The 17,039-nt window shown below is 43.6% G+C and overlaps 2 protein-coding genes across 4 annotated transcripts; one reads left to right on the top strand and one right to left on the bottom strand.

Annotated features, from left to right (window-relative positions):
• Nucleotides 1–19: 19 nt before the first annotated feature.
• On the bottom strand, nucleotides 20–6,924 carry chpfa (chondroitin polymerizing factor a). Its single transcript, XM_030344079.1, has 4 exons — nucleotides 6,437–6,924; nucleotides 4,889–5,459; nucleotides 2,829–3,011; nucleotides 20–2,642 (listed from the first exon to the last, which is right to left on the bottom strand). Exons 1-4 carry the CDS (start codon nucleotides 6,724–6,726, stop codon nucleotides 1,365–1,367), a joined length of 2,322 nt encoding a protein of 773 aa, XP_030199939.1. The 5' UTR covers nucleotides 6,727–6,924; the 3' UTR covers nucleotides 20–1,364.
• A 1,334-nt stretch (nucleotides 6,925–8,258) lies between these two features.
• On the top strand, nucleotides 8,259–16,455 carry LOC115533540 (pyridoxal kinase). Of its 3 annotated transcripts, none has more exons than XM_030344087.1 (12): nucleotides 8,259–8,277; nucleotides 8,601–8,681; nucleotides 9,155–9,209; nucleotides 10,940–11,044; nucleotides 12,239–12,322; nucleotides 13,062–13,096; nucleotides 13,339–13,424; nucleotides 13,621–13,666; nucleotides 13,943–14,054; nucleotides 14,361–14,497; nucleotides 14,763–14,829; nucleotides 15,207–16,455. In XM_030344087.1, exons 2-12 carry the CDS (start codon nucleotides 8,601–8,603, stop codon nucleotides 15,317–15,319), a joined length of 921 nt encoding a protein of 306 aa, XP_030199947.1. In that variant the 5' UTR covers nucleotides 8,259–8,277; the 3' UTR covers nucleotides 15,320–16,455. The 3 variants fall into 3 exon arrangements, with proteins under 3 accessions (XP_030199947.1, XP_030199946.1, XP_030199945.1); XM_030344086.1 differs by lacking the exon at nucleotides 8,259–8,277 and adding an exon at nucleotides 8,337–8,465; XM_030344085.1 differs by lacking the exon at nucleotides 8,259–8,277 and having other exon boundaries at nucleotides 8,366–8,681.
• The last annotated feature ends 584 nt before the right edge of the window (nucleotides 16,456–17,039 follow it).

The raw sequence follows: 17,039 nt of genomic DNA, 5'->3' as shown, positions 1-17,039 counted from the left end.
TGAAAAACAAAAACAATTATTACATAAAATGGTCTTTATCTTAGCAAATACAGTTACTATCAGTGTATTTAATGAACAATCCATGCTGAATGAATCCCCATTGATTTAGGCAATGTAGCATAGCGTGCTAACCCCTTAATGCTATATGAATGTATCTTTTTGCTGTACTAGCAGTGAAAGCCGATTCAATTGAAATGTGCCGTCCTCGTGTGGACAGCGATCCAACTGCTGAGAATGTTTTCATTTGCTTGTATTCTCTTCCTGTACATTATTGCACATTATAGTATATCTAAAACATCCCAGGTCTGGTACACCCACCACTGCTTTTTACTGCATAAAAAGGCCTCTCAAAAACTTGTAGAACAGAGACATTTATCTAAAACAGCAGAATTAAAAAACAGACCAATAAATTGGGAGAATAAAATCCTCCGCAGTAATTCCAACAGTACCAGCACCTTACGCTTATTCAAAATGTAGAAGTCAATTTAGTTTGTTCAAATATTTCGGTCTGACAACTCTCACATAAGGAAAGTTACCAATATAATACAACATTCTTGAATCCCAACCCAACATGTACGCCATCATCCTCTACCTCATGCTGAGTAACAGACGCCACTCTAAAGCACGCTGGATTTGATGATCTCCAGGTATCTCTTATCTGGGTCCTTCAGAGATCCATACATACCGGGCCGTGGAAGGCGTTAAGGTAAGACCACAATACCTTTTAGAGGTTAATACACCGTCGGTACAATCTGTGGCTGGCCAAACACATTTTCTACAACGCAACCGTCCTCCATTACAGTTACAATCTCATACAGCATTTGTAGTTTTTATCTTTAACAACAGACAACTGGGCAATACCTCCAGTAAGCTAAGTGGCAAGCCACTTCAAAACATTTCTCTCCTAGATAAATAGCAGGATGTAGTCGGAGAGTCTGAAAGCAACATCCAACCATTGTGCAGGTCACTTTAAATGCTGCACCGTGCATCCTGGTAACGACTACAAAAATATAAACCGTGCCAGCCTACATTTAAAGCCAGCATGTACTTAAAAACCAATGTGAAAAGGCACATATATATGGAAAATTGGCTTTGGTCAAATACTCAAATGAGCCAGTAACAAAAGTGTGGTGCAAGTGCAACACATGACGACGGGTGCTTTGGCCATAACCATGTTATTAAAAGAACAGTTCTCCCGTCTTTCTCGTGAACAGACAGACGCATGTATTGTAAACATCAGGTGAAAATATATCATTAGGAATGTACTGCATTTAATTTCCCCCCCTCACTCCTGTTAAAAACAAAATACCTCACATTCATACACATTGGAGAGGGGGTTTCTATCACGAACACGGTGTGTGTTTTCAAGTGCTGTTCCCGTGCTCCTGCTCAAAGAGCAGCATGGCGAGCTGCGAACGGGAGCCCAGCCCCTCCAGGCTGCTCTGCAGGCAACGGTGGTAGATGTCCTCGCTGAGGCGCGGGTTGCACGGCTGCTCGCGGTGCCGCTGCCGCAGCGCCGGGTCCAGCGCCCGGAACACGTGCAGCAATGAGTACTTGACGAACATGTCGTAGACGTCCAGCGACTCCAGCAGCTCCTCGTTCTCCTGGACGTCGGCCGACATGCGGGCGCGCGTGGCCATGTAGTCGGCGTTGTAGAAGCACGCCTCGTCGAAGGCGCCGCGGTCGAAGCGGCCCTCCTCCCTCGCCAGGTCGCCCGGCGCGCCGTTGGCCTGGGCCGTCGCCCGCCGGTCTGGGCTGGCCACGGCCGGGTGGAAGTCCTGGAAGTGGACGGGGAAGAACACCTGCCAGTTGTTGATGGAGTTCATGCGGCAGCGGTTCAGGAACTCCGTGTTGACGTTGGTGTTGACCTCGGCCAGGAAGAACAGCGTGTCCACCGGGTGCTTCTTGGAGATGATGTCCATGAACTTGAGCTGGGACGGCGTCTCCGTCTTCACGCTGATCCACGGGATCTTGACGGCGGGGTACTTGCGCTCGTAGACGGCGATCTGCGCCTTGACGCCGGCGAAGATGTCGTTCTGGCTGACCTGCTGCGCCTCCAGCGGGTCGTAGATGAACAGGAAGGTCAGCACGGCGTTCTCGCTGGTCTCGAAGGCGCCTGCGGCGAAGCCCTCCAGGAAGCGGTCGACGCGGCCGCGGTCCTGCAGCGTCAGCGGGATGATGACGTGCACCCGGGTGGCCTCTGTGACGTAAGGCATGGGGATGATCTCGATGTGGCTCAGGGGCCGCACCAGGTGCACCCGCTTGGCCAGCGAGCGGCTGTGGCCCTTCTGGTTGACCGCCTCCAGCTGCAGGTCCAGGGTGTACTCCATGCCCCGGGTGGGGTCGAAGCGCCGGTAGCCGTTGATCAGCTGCTGCTTCGTCAGCCGCAGGACGGGCTTGTACTTGTCGTTGAGCCGGTCCAGGGCCACGCTGATGACGTCCGCCACGTCGGCGCGGTCGACGCCCCGCAGCTCACACTTGGGGGCGCCGTCCGCGCACGAGAAGATGTGCTCCTCGGTGAAGTACTCCCAACGCAGGACCTCGAAGCGGCTCTTGGGGTCGAAGGGCGGAGTGATCCCGACCGGCCACTGAGAAGTGCGGTTTCCGTCAAAGGCCACCACACTCACGTTCTTTATCTCTTCCTACGGGGCCAAGAAGGGAGACACCTTAGACATGCTGGACCTTACATGCATTTATTTGCTATTACACATGGCTGCGGTGGGGTCTACTAATAAAGGCTGTGAGATTGATCCACAGAGATCCTTCCGTGATTTATGGCGGCGGTGACGGAGAACGCCGGTGATTTGTGCCACCTGGAATCAGCTTACCTGCAGCTTAGCGATCTCGTTGTAGGTCCTCTGCAGCTCAAGCTCGGTGAAGTGCCTGTGCAGGCGGTACATCTGCTCTGGGTCGGACACCGGGTGGACGGTCAGGGCGTTCTTGCACTGCTCGTTACCCTCTTGGTATGGATCTGAGTTCTTGTCTAACTTGTAATGTGAGTATTCCAATCCCTTAAAAAAAATAAAGGGACTTTGAAACAAGAACAGAATGGATTCCATGCTAGGCTAATTCGCTTGGCATACTTTTCAAGCATAAATAGGTGGAATTATCTCTGGTGCACAAAGCATGTTTTCAACCACAGCTGGATAAGAGAACGCAAAGCGCTTTCAAGCGAAGATCCGACTACCGATTGAATATAGACTAGCAACGAGGCCAGGTCTGGCAACAGTACAAGTTTATGTTCTAAGACACTCTTTATAGTACTTCAAGCTGAAGAGTTCAATAAAGAGACTTGCACTTTTTATACTCTTACGTGACGAAGGGTCATATAACTGCAGAAATAAACACCAGTGTGCATAAAACGTCTTAATACGTATAATAAAATGGTATTAATAGGTTTTCAGAGGCACAAAATTACATACAAGACAAAAACCAAGAACCCATACCAACATTGGTATTCCAAACATTTTAGCAGAAAAAAAAGTGACCCCTTAAGAAGCTTGGGTGATTATAAAAAGTGAATCCAGTCAATCTATTAATGGAACCAACCCTTATCCCACCACTTGGCTGAGACAAGACTCGACTGCGCCTGACCAAAGGTTTTCCAACAGCTTACCATCTTCAGCAGCGCACCACAGTGTGTTATCAGCAACCTACGGTCACTGACTTACTGGTTCGAGAGCTCCCTTCCAGTAAGACCTAGGCCTCCAGTCAAAAGATGTGTGGCCAGATGTTCTTTATCAACAGTGCGACTGTTTCTACCCGCCCACCTCTAAGCCCCCCTAACAGGGTCTACGCTTGACTTTTCCCCTACTTATCCCCAAACCCTGCTGGAGACCCAATGCCAATAACCAGCCATCATTGTCCCTCCCTCACCACCTTTCTCTATCCCTCCCTCCCTCCCTCTCTTGCGAAACTCTTGGAAGAACAAGATGCTTTTCTGTTCCCCACTCTCCTAGCCTCCAGGAATATAAATGTCCAAATATATGAAAAAATTGAAACAGTCTTTGCGATAAGTCAGGCCTCTTTTGTTGATTTTGAAAATAGTTTCTAGAAGGTTATATTCTTGTACACGAGTTGAAACTGGAGAGTTAAAGAGTCAAGAGTTCAACTGTCCCTTGTGCTAATCTGCACATGCAACTCGTACTCGTTTAATTGTTCTCCCTTTACAAAACAACACAGCAAATTGCACTGATCAAAAAGCGATTCAGGGTGCACATAATTAATTGCGGGCAAAAGACTGGCACTGCTGCTAGGACAGGTAAAGGAACAGGCCAGGTTTCAATGGACACTCTTTTGACCTTCACGGCTAATGCCATTACAAAAAACGGACGTGTTGACCCACAAGGGATTTTAACTCGTTGACCCTAAAGTCAATACCTGACCTACCTTAGCCTAGCTTAGCCTCGCTCATCTTAGCCTAGCCAGGACTATGTGTTTATTTTCAGACATGTCGCGACTGTAAAAAATTGCTACTGTGTAATAACAGATATTCGCCTAGCCTCTTTTCTCTGCCTGACTGTGGCCTTACACCATTTCTACCAGATACGATCTCAAAATGAAGTTACATTATTTTGATAAAATTATAAATATAAAATTATATATTTTTTTCATAGTAGATTCGTGTTTATAAAAACAATGTTACACACCTACTGTACAATCAACATGGAAACCATGTTTTCCTGCACAATGATATGCTTATGTTGAGCCCTGACTGCATGCATTAACCTTCCCAGGTAAAAATAAATAAAAAAGACATTGAAACTCTGCATCAGACGAACTTATAAAGAGCGACTTTCAAATCAAACAAATAAACAATCATCGTTACAAAACCACTGACAGGGCTGTCCAAAGAGCGGCGTGACACCCCCGGCGGCGCCGGACCCACCTCGTGCTCGCCCACGCAGCCGGTCCCTGTGTAGTCCACGATGCAGCGCCCCAGCCACTCGTCGGGCCTGGAGCTCAGGATGTCGTTGCGGCAGTTCTCCAGGAAGGGCTGCAGCCGCAGGAGCAGCGTGCGGGACAGCAGGTACCCGAAGCCCCCCGCGCAGTAGCTGCCCTCCGCTCTCTCCCCGTCGCCGATGAACTCCTGGGGCGCGCCCATGTAGAGCCGGCGCTCGATGCTCAGGTGCTCCACCAGGGCCTTGACGCGGTCCGCCTGGGTGTAGGCGTCGTCCTGCACCAGGTAGAACCAGTCGTAGCCCTCCAGCGCGTGGTCCACCACGTGGCGGAGCGTCTGGTACATGTTCCAGACGGGACGCTCGTCGCCGTGAGTCACCACCGCCATGCCGTGCGGCACCTTGCGCTGGTGCGTGCCGGTGAAGAACACCACGTGGTCCAGGTGGTGGCCGATGGTGTGGTTGACCGCCACGGCCAGGGTGTTGAGGGTGGCCTTGGAGGTCAGCACGCCCACGAACAGACGCTCCCGCATGCCCAGCTCCGAGCTGATGTACTTGGCTCTGAGAATTGGACAAACATGGTCAATGAACACGCGTTGCGTCATTCCTTCTTAATTCTGGAAAAAAGGTTTGGTGGAACGCTGCCCAGACAAACATCGGGCCAGTTGGCCATGCCTGGTGGTGGGTAACCTTTTAGGCTAATATTTGATAGCTGGGTGTGTTTGTATGTTGGGTCTCTGTGCAAGCTCTGTAACAAAACAAGTTGTGGTAAGATGTCATTATGGAATGAAAGCTAATCAACGTGTGTGTGTGTGTGTGTGTGTGTGTGTGTGTGTGTGTGTGTGTGTGTGTGTGTGTGTGTGTGTGTGTGTGTGTGTGTGTGTGTGTGTGTGTGTGTGTAATATGTGTAGTACTATAATAACTCGAGTAGAATAACTAATAAACCCTTGTGGTTGCAAATGTTTGTCCATCAACAAAAACAATAAGGATCCATTATTTTTGTAATGACAAGATTTCCTACCATTATTGTCGTTTACAATAAATGATTGACTACTTTTGAACACTTAAATGTTCAAAAGGAAGAACAGGTTCTACACATCAGACTAGAAAGTAAATCACACTGCTGACTTTTAGGATCGCTGAGTGAGGGCAAGGGGGGGGGTGAAATGACTTTCGTGCGGAAAGGAATGTTGAGGCCAGGTAATTTGGTGTCTTGGAGACTGCGTTCAAGGAGCTTCACATTGCCCGTGTTACTACTCACAGAGCACAGAACAGCATACAACACAATATCCGTAATTTACACGTAGACCTAGATTTCGCCCATATTACTTGCATTACGTTTTTTCAACTAAAATCGGAATGAAAAGCCCTTTCACTTGGGCAATGTTATGAGTCATATGAACTCTTATCAATCATATAAACCACAATACCGAAACAATGCCTGTGTTTCAAGTATCTACATTAGCGATGCCTACTGGCAAAGAATTTAATAAGCCTTAAGTGCAGAATCAATGTTTGTAGGGTCAACCAACGCTTACCTAAAAAGTTTCTTGTTAGAACTTTCTTGAACTTGTTTATATGGGACGATCCTTGGCTCGAAATCGTCCTCCGAGTCCACATCGTTGTTGGTCGATATCGAACTAGGTTTGCGGGCACCTTTCAGTGTACTATCTGGAGGGAAACTAACATCTTCACTGTCTTTACCTTCGAAATTACACGACTCGTCCACCCAACTGACGCTCAACAAACTCAAGGTAAAGCCTAAAGAGATGCCTATAACCACCGGCCCGATGGGCCTAAGGAATGACACCAGCATTGAAAATCGCATCTTTCCCGACGCGTTCGAGTCGCTCCTTCTTCGACCACAATACTGTCCAGCGGACCCCCCGTTCCTGGGATCAACCACACATTAAGCCCAACGCAAACAAGCCGCCTTCACGCTGAATTAACGCTCTGTTTTTCTTCCCCAGAAATCACGCAGGATTCTTACGTGTCACTGACTGTAGCCGATCACAGGCTCCTCCCACAGCAGACGTACATGTGCGGGAGCGTTCCAGTTCACCCACAGCCGAGTATCGCTGCCGCCCCGGCTGGAGACTGGAACCGAGCCATTTCATGCCGGATCAAACCACCAACCTACCATATCATTGCATATGTCTACCGTAGAGCGTACAATTACTACATGTGTACACAACGTAGTGTGTATGCCTACTGTTCATTGATGAGGTGTCTATATTGTAAAAGGCAATAGGCCTAATATGTACATGGGTCTTGCCCTCCAAGTCCCAATATAAATCGAATGAAGGTGATCTAAACGTAGCCTGTTGTACATGCACATATGTAGGCCTATATGTTGATTGAGATCAAATAATATTTTTTTATTTTCATTTTTTCCGAGCCTGGGTGGGGTTGACATTTAGCCTACTTAATTAGTAAATTATGACTGTGTGTGGAAGTGAAACTATTTTTAATTAATAATTTAGACGCATGTCTCTTGCGGTAGCGGGTGTGGGGACACATACTTGAGAATTTCGCTCTGTTGTGTTCTAGCCACGGCGCCATAAGAGCCAAGTGAGACCATGCCGGTCTCGCGTGACTTCCTCTGCACTCTGGCTCGCCACAATATTAATGAAGTAGGAGGTAAAGTTACATCATACATTTTATTCGGATGTGTCCACCACGTACGCATGCATACGGACCATTCATTCACAATGCATACACTTATTAAATGCGCGTATAATAATATAATGTGTAATAATATGGACGCTGTCATTGTTTATTCTTGACAACATGGGTAGGCTTGACAACATAGGCTATTTGGTTCACATTTACAGAATCGAGGAGCTGCCTCTTCACTGTGTAAATACATAAGTCCCCCACCTTGGGGTGCTGTTGTTTTCCAAGGAGGCACTTTCCCACAAAAGTTTAAGTCCAATTGATGTCGGCGTCGTATGCCAATTCTGTACCTTCATGGTTATATGTCTGTCTGTCTGTCTGTCTGTCTGTCTGTCTGTCTGTCTGTCTGTCTGTCTGTCTGTCTGTCTGTCTGTCTGTCTGTCTCTTGCACTGCCCGTGGTATTGACAGTCAATCATATTTGTAAATCAACCATTTAAGAAACAGACCGACGAAAGACCAATAAATAATGTGACTCGAGGTTGTCATTCTTTTTTGGGGCTCAAATGTGCATTTCCGAATGGGCAAATGAGCCTACGCTACACATACAACTAGAATATAAAATACCACATACGCGGCCTGACTTCGTCAGGACCTGTCAATGATCGTCACCATCTCGTTCATACAATTGCATGACCTTTACTGACTGAATGGATCTTCTAATCGTATCTCTTTAATGATTTATTAAACCCCGTCACGAAACAGGTCTGTATTTTGCTGGGGTAAACAGATTACCACAATGACTGATAAATATATATACAATATATAATCGGGAGAGTAAAAGATTTCCGCCATAGACGTTCTGGTCGTCTAGCAGTAGTGATCATCACGAGGTGCCCATGCATTTGCCTGCACAGAATAACCTGAGGGAGCACGTCTTCCTTCGATGAAGGGTTCGCTTCACTAAAAAGTTTTTGCATGCGGGAACACCTGCTGCATGCCACACTTATCGCGATATCGCAAACCGTTGTTATTGCTTTGGCGTGGTTTTTAAATTTGACGTTACCTTTTTATGTTTAATTTGCGAGATGGAGTGCCGTGTCCTGTCTATTCAGAGTCACGTGGTCCGGGGATACGTAGGGAACAAATCGGCTTCATTCCCGTTGCAGGTAAGAATCGTTTTACCCTCTATTTACCTTTGTATACCGTTTGATCAACCGCTTTGTGTATGCATGCTTTCAGCGACAACTCGGCCAATGGGAGATTATGTGAGACTAAAGTACCGTGACATCCCGAATCCCTCCCCGAGTCTTATTAAACACGACTATATCCTTTTATTCGATATAAACAGTACTTGATAAGCAAGTTAAAAGAAGTAATAAGATCCTTCTGGTGCCAAAACATCGAAGGGAATTTGAAATTCACAATAGTGGCAAAACGTCTCCACTCAAACATGTCTAAAGGTCATTATAGATCAAGCATTGTGTTTGACGTATGTTCACACATCTATAACATCAAGAATGGCCAGTGTGTGAAAAGCTGATCTTCTTGCTTCTTAAGTCTAACACGATGGGCAATTTGGCTTCGTGACTTCTCTGATTACTCTTTCAGTGGCTCATTGTTATTTCCCTTTCTTTCCCAGGTTCTTGGGTTTGAAGTTGACTCGATCAACTCAGTGCAGTTCTCCAATCACACAGGTTTGTTACAACCCCTTTAATTGCCCTCATGCAATGCTATTGCTCTGTGTTATACTCAGCAATATACTATACACACCCACACACACACTCAAATCATAAACGTGTTATCGTGGATTTTACCATCTAGGTCTTAGGCGGTTTACAATCATGTCCGTGCCATACATGTTCTCTCCTGAGAACCTCCTCTACTCCTTTCCCAAAGGCCCCCCACTCCCTGAACTAGATATATGAGTTGTTTATGGCCAATAGGGACTCACAATAGGTCCAGAACATGATTGATAATTTCTTAAAGCTAGGGTGTGCCATTTATTGGAGCCTATTCTAGCTGTTTTCTGGTTTCTCCAAATTGCCTCCCCAAATTGTGTAAGAGTGTTATTACACAGCTGTAACCATGTGTTGAAATGCACGTTCGGTCATGCATTCCTTTAACTTTGAGCTTTAATCTCACTCCAGTACTTCATGAACTTTGCCTTGCCTACGGAGATAGTGACCCTCTTGAAACCATCTAGGTCTCAAGGTTCGCAACTTGAGACCGACAAGGCTAAAGAAGTAAGATAAGAAGGTCATAGAATGCAATCATTATTTATCTCTGTGGTACAATGCCGCTGTCCTTTGTATAAGTCAGAGGATTTATCTGTCACATGCACGGTTCAACAAAGGGTAATTCTGAACAATGAAATTAGATTGGACATGCAAGCACCAAATATGTAGAAAGAGGTATCAGAGTAATAAGGTCCAAAATAGCACGGAGGGGAGATGGCAGACAAAGTTCTCCGCTGTCTTCCCCCCCACCCTTTGGAGGGTCTTTCCATCAGCAATTTAGTATCAATACCATACATTAGCGAAGCCAGAAAGGATGCTCTTAATGGTGCCCCTTCAGAAGTGGGAGAGGGTTTTGGCAGATATGCCAAACTTCATGTAGAGGCGCTTTTCTGGGCTGTTATAGTCTCATCCGTCCACATGGTTGATGGGTACATTCACAGAATTACCATGTGTCTGTCTACCCATCTACTGCGTTTAATGTTTAAACGCACAGACATACATGGTTTGACTATAAGGACACATTAAACTGGGCTGGTTAAGAATTTCCTAATTATTTCTTCTCCCCCCCTTATCCTTCTGCCAACACACATACACGTCGTACACAAACACGTTCACACACACTCTCTCACACACACACACACACACACACACACACACACACACACAGACACAGACACAGACACAGACACACACACACACACACACACACACAGACACACTCTTTTGTTCCTCCCTGTCTCTCAACATGGGGCCCGCTGCAAAGGGGCCCTCAGTGAAGCCTTAATAGAATGCTTGTGCTCTGGTACTGCTCAACACACTGGCTGTTTCTCTTTCACCCTCTCTCCCAAACTCGAATGACCCTGTTTCTTTGGAGAGAACCTGCTGTGGTGAAGGTTAAACACAAACTGTAGGGGGGAGAGAGAAAGCCAGAGAGGTTTCTTTTGAAGGAGAACGAAAACAACTTTTGTTTTAAAATACATGTATTCATGTTGAAATTAATATAGTTTTCATTGTGATTATAGCCAAAGACTGTGAGTGATATGTTATCCACATTTTCAGCATCTGTGTAAAGATGGTTTTACCTGGAACTTATCTTGTGCTATTTATTTACATAGGAATGTCATACAATTGTTTTTTCTATCCTGAATGGATTTTCGAATCTTGGCTTTGATCTCTGCATGTTCTAGGTTACGCCCACTGGAAAGGACAAGTGCTAACAGCAGAGGAGCTCAACGTGCTATATGAGGGCATCAAACTCAACAATGTCAATCACTATGACTACGTGCTCACCGGTGAGTCCCCACATTGAGGCAGGTAAAGGCAGGAGAAATATGTCCCAGGAGATGAAAACAAAAAGCCTTTTATGAACATAGAATAAGGAATCTCCATGAATCTTATGCCTATATTATTTATATTCTGCATATTAAATACGATGTGAAATGGCACTGTAATATCATGCCTGTCTGTAATACCTGTAATCAATGTTGTTGGAATGTGCTTGATCCTTTTGTGTTTAATTGGGTCTTGCAAAAGTAGCAAAACCAGTTTATTCCAGTTTATTAATTTATAACATAAAGCTCAACAAAGGCAATGTCTTTCACCCATTGCGTTATATGGGTTCGTTATTTACTGCATATTTAGTTAAGAAACTGACTCTTATTGAGTTATTACCCATGATGCCATTATGTATTGGCTGCTGCACACATAATTTGATTTCCTAGCGTCACAAATAGTAAACGCCAGAAAAGACACTGTTGCTGCATGTCATTTGATTCAGCATCTTGAATCTGCAGAAACTGTTCTGAATATTATTTTCTGACTCTGTATGTTAACTTGCCGGTCTCAAAAGCTAACACCACCTTTGTACTTTGTACTATTCTACATAATGTACAATAATATCTGTGCACATAATCGAGAGAAAAAGCCTCTTCACACAATTGTATAGCTGTAGAGAGAGAGACAACTGTTCCAGGAGGACAGAGGAACTCTAAACCGTCTCATTTATAATTCAAATACTTTTTTGGGCTACATTTTAACGAGCAGTGTCAACAGTCCACATCACATGGCAGTCAGAGATGTTTTGCTTTGGATTTTAGTATAAGGAAAAACGACTGCCAACCATTCATACACACATCCACACACCGACAGTGTCAACACTGTCTTGTTGACAGTGTCAACCATGCGAGGCGACAGCCAGCTCATCTGGAGAAGTTAGGGTTGGGTGTCTTGCTCAGGGAAACTTTCCTATTGCAAGTCATCCTGCTCTGCCTCCTGGGTTACTGCCCTCCCTTTCACTATGAATTGACAGTTTATATTTCCTGTTGAGAAATAGTAGTTTCTCAATAGTTTCCACTTCCACTTGGATTTTGATTGACATTGTAAGTTTTAATATATTTAAAATGTTCAACTAACTCTGTTTAAGGATGTGAAGGCTAGTTGGCTTGTTGGATGGACGGTCATGTAATATCCTCTTCTCTCTCCTCCAGGCTACAGCAGGGATGTTTCCTTCCTGGAGATGGTGGTCGACATTGTTGCAGAGCTGAAGGAAGCCAATCCCAGTTTGGTGTACGGTCAGTGTTAAACCCTTGTAGCGACTATGTGAAACAAACTAAAACTCACTGAGAGGCTGAAGTTGGGTTGCTTCTCTTTCTGACGCACTACCCTAAAACAATTAGCTGATATCCGAAAAATACAGTGAACCAACTTGTTTTATGAAAAGTATGCACTTATTAGAACGTCCACAAGGTATAATCCAAAGTAATTACAACTATCCAAATAATGTGGTGGTCAGCAAAATATAAGGCGACCCATTCACCCTCTCGTCCTCCACACAGGTGTTCAAGTGCTTAAGATAAGATAGGATATGAATTACTTTATTGTCCACCTTGGTGGAAATCTGTCTTCGGCTTCCCATGGAACCCACGTACACACATAACATGTTGAACAACATAGCAATGGAACATACAATTACGTATCACAAAAAGATGCAAATGACCATTAGCAGCAAATAAGTTGAATAAATACTATTTAATATAACTAAGTGTCACCGCCCATATCCCTGTCACCCAGCTCTCAATCCAAACCGATCACACAATAATAAATAACATTACGAATAACAATATCACAAATATAAACCATCACATAGCTTATAGTATCAAAATTAAATAATTCCTGGCTCCTACCCCCTGTTCTATAAATCCTTGTATTGAGACCAGTAAAATTATATCATGGAGTGTATAAAGGTTTGAATGTCCTTGAATTTTTTTAATGTTATTTTTAAACTAAACTTTTGAAATGTTCTTCCCTCAGTTTGTGATCCAGTTATGGGGGACCACGGAGCTATGGTGTGTATCTATCATTTTCCTATATCTTTATCCCTCTATTTCACTATTTATTCCTTGGAATTATTGTCATAAAAATTACAGCAAATCTATACTGTAAATGAGGCAGTATATTCTGTTTTATAAAACGGTTTGTTTTTATATTGCGCAATCTTATGAATGAGGCTCAAATAAAGGTTGAGTATCTGAATTGGAAAATGTCTGAGTGGCAAATGGATAAGAAAGTGTTCTTCCTGCTGTTTTAGTATGTTCCTGAGATGCTGCTGCCTGTGTACAGAGACAAAGTGGTACCCGTTGCCAACATCCTCACACCCAACCAGTTTGAGGCAGAGTGAGTACCATAATTGCAAGAGACGTATGAACTTAGCAGGCAAACACTTTTACCCAGGAGATGGGCCAAGACCCCACTTAGGAAAGTGCCTCCCAAGATCTGTCCAAAATTCTTTTATTTTACGAGGCACTTTGCTGCAGAGAAGCTGCATTTTGCTTAGTTGTTTTATTTTTTGTTGTTAACTTGCCTCTCTTAGGTTGTTAACGGGAAGGAAGATGAAAACGGAAAAGGATGCTGTTGAGGTGAGTATTAATAAACCATACGTTACCTTTGGTTTTGATGGTGGTGGTTAAGTGCCTGTCTTAATAGTTCAGGGTGTTTACATAACTGAGAACCGAGTCTGTCCTCATTTTTATGGTATAATGGGAAAATGGATGAAGTTATGAAAAGCTCTCTAGGAATGAAAAAGTAATCTCCAATCCCAGCAGGGGAATATGACCTATTCCAGTTTCTGTGCAGTAGTTCCAAGAAGAAATATAAATAATCCTCTAATATATACTTCCCATCCCCTACCCCAGATCATGGACCTGCTTCATAAGATGGGACCAGAGACGGTGGTTCTCACCAGCACAGACCTGCACTCAAAGCTGGGGGACCCGTACCTGGTGGTACTTGGTAGTCAGAGGATAGGTAAATTACAGATGCTAACTTTAAGGCTACAGGAATCCAGGTCAATTGCTCAGACTCCGCAGCAGCCTATAGGAATCTTGTATTAAATCTGAAAAAGCCTTACTTTTTGAGTGTAGGCGGACTTTGGATTGGATTTAGACTTCTTTTTTTTTTTTAAGGGAATTACTGCATACAGCACACACACAGCCTCATTACGGTGGACAGCGGATATATCTACAGTACGGCACCATGCAAGACTGCCGTTTAAAGCAATGTCTGGCAACCAATTCAGTGTTCTGGTCTACTTTTCCCCCAATCATGCTCTAGTGAAACCGGACGGGAGCAGCAGCAGCCAGAAGATTCGGATGGACATCCCCAAAGTGGATGCAGTGTTTGTGGGAACGGGCGACCTGTTTGCAGCCATGCTCCTGGCCTGGACCCACCACCACCCCAAGGACCTGAAGGTAGGCCAGTCAGCTGTGACAATACAATTTAATCAAGCTCTAGAGAATGTTACATTGATTTAAGATTTGGATGTACGGTAATATTTGAATAATGTTTAATATATATTAATGTATTTGTAATAATCACGTATTTGTTAAATAGGGACATTTACTTTGTTGAGGAGGACTTTTGAATTACAAAGTATCTTGAAAGTCAAATGGAAAACAGACTTATTACAAACACAAGTCATTACAACATCCATTTTTTCATCACCTCTTTCTGAAGGCGGCCTGTGAGAAAACGGTCTCCTTAATGCATCACGTCATTAAAAGGACCATTACCTACGCCAACGGTAATTTGTGTGTGTGTGTGTGTGTGTGTGTGTGTGTGTGTGTGTGTGTGTGTGTGTGTGTGTGTGTGTGTGTGTGTGTGTGTGTGTGTGTGTGTGTGTGTGTGTGTGTGTGTGTGTGTGTGTGTGAGTGAGAGATATATCTGTCTGTTTTGTGTGAGAACATGCCCATGGAAAACTTTCATTCTGCCTTGAGGTATTACTAACGTTTACATGAAGCTATTTGCTCAATGACCACAACACTGTCTAAATGCTAATACAGATTGCCTTGAACAATTGGTAATGTTATTTCATAGGCAAACGGTTTGGTTCCAGGGCAGAAAAGGTTGGATGTGTTTCGCAATCAAATTGTCGGTTTTTTATCGGTTTGATTATTGTAGAGATGGCTGGCCCTGGGAAGAAACCCAGCCCTGCCCAGCTGGAGCTTCGGATGGTCCAGAGCAAGAAGGACATTGAAGACCCGGCCCTCGTAGTGGAGGCTACAGTTTTATAAAATAGAAAAAGCCGTCAAGAAGGATGTTCACGCACCATTACGGTTGTGTCGGTTCAGAAAACTGGATTTACTGCGGGCTGATTGGGACACACACACACACACACACACACACACACACACACACACACACACACACACACACACACACACACACACACACACACACACACACGCACACACACAGATCTCTACATGTTGGAACTGTAACGCCTTATACGTTTACTTCAAGAGCACAACCATATTTTCATGAGGTAAGCAGGATTCGAAGTGTGTTGTACGTTTCCCACAAACGCACCCTGTTTCGTAACACACTAATTAAATTTAGAAATGACGATAGAGATTACATGTGCTTGTAATAATTTTATCACCACACCCCTAGTCTTTCTTTACGTCTTCCAAATCGTTGGCTGTATCGGTATGATTGTTGATCCTATGGCAGAACTGTTTACGGTGAATGATCATTAATAATCCTATTTCAGTTCAATTTTAGGGCACAATAGTATTTTTGTAACTAACATTGTTTATAAAGGTGGAAATAGATAATGCCTATGCTTTGGTTTTACAATAACTCCATCGAGTTGTCCCTTCTCCATTTGTATGCAATGATTTCTACAATGTCGGATAAACTTGTCAAATGTTAAGATGTCTTAATAGTTGGAAATGGAATTTTGCACAGATATTCTAGAAGATATGAATTATGCTGTCGGTTTTAATTTTTTAACTAGAAAAAAAAATTATTGACTGTGTGAAAGGCCATGTGTAATGCTCTCAAACTGGCTTAGTGAGGAACTACAGTTGTAATGAATGATTTTGAATGCAAATATACTGTGCACCAAATGTAGAAGTGCCAAACCATGAGTTGCTGCTCTAATACATGAGTCAAGATGATTATAAAGTAATAAACTAATGTTTAATTTATAATTTTTCTGTCCGTCATTGTTTGTTGTATCCAATGTTGCCTTGTTATCTTTTTTTTTTTTTTTTTTTTTGTGTGTTTAACAATCTTAGATAAGGAAAGTTACATTTATCCAGTTTTTGATTAATATATTTCATACTTTCTGTTTGCTGTCTGCTTACATCATACAACATATTTTGTTGCTTTTCTGTTGTTTTAATAAAACGTATGGTATATTTGGTATGAGCAAGGGCAGGATCCAGCCTAATTTTACTAGCACTAATGACTTCTAAACGACTGCTGTCATTGGTTTACTGACTGCGCTAGGGTTTGGCTTAGGAAAGAGGAGAGGGACAATATATGCTATAACATGTAGTTTATATTTGGCAATAGATATTGCAAAAAGCATATGTCTGAATCGTTGCAGATATGGCGTGTGGTTATTTAGTCGCAGCAAACATGAAAACTGCTCCGGTGTTAACTCGCCAGCAGAGGGCGAATGAAATTCAATCCTATGGGATCGTCTGTCTATAGTCTGTTTAAGTATGGACGGTGCAATTATTATTTAGAAAAATAATATTGGATTAAAAAACACCCGTCCTATTAATCTTGTAAAATTAAAGCATAAGTCTATACCTACAGACCAGGACAGCTATTGGCAACAAGATTGGCTCTCTTAAAAACACTGTAACCTATACTAACTTCATTAAATAAATAAACGAAAAAAGTTTAAAAAAAAACCATTGTTGACTTAATTCAAGTTTAGTATGGGACCCTATTCAGAGTTCTTGACCATGCTATTAACTATTAAGCAGGTGGTCAAAT

This window comes from Gadus morhua, chromosome 20 (genome assembly GCF_902167405.1).
Source record: "Gadus morhua chromosome 20, gadMor3.0, whole genome shotgun sequence".
Classification (NCBI taxonomy): Eukaryota; Metazoa; Chordata; class Actinopteri; order Gadiformes; family Gadidae; genus Gadus; species Gadus morhua.
The sequence above is the reverse complement of the archived record's forward strand: the minus strand, read 5'-3'. Positions and strand labels throughout refer to the sequence as shown.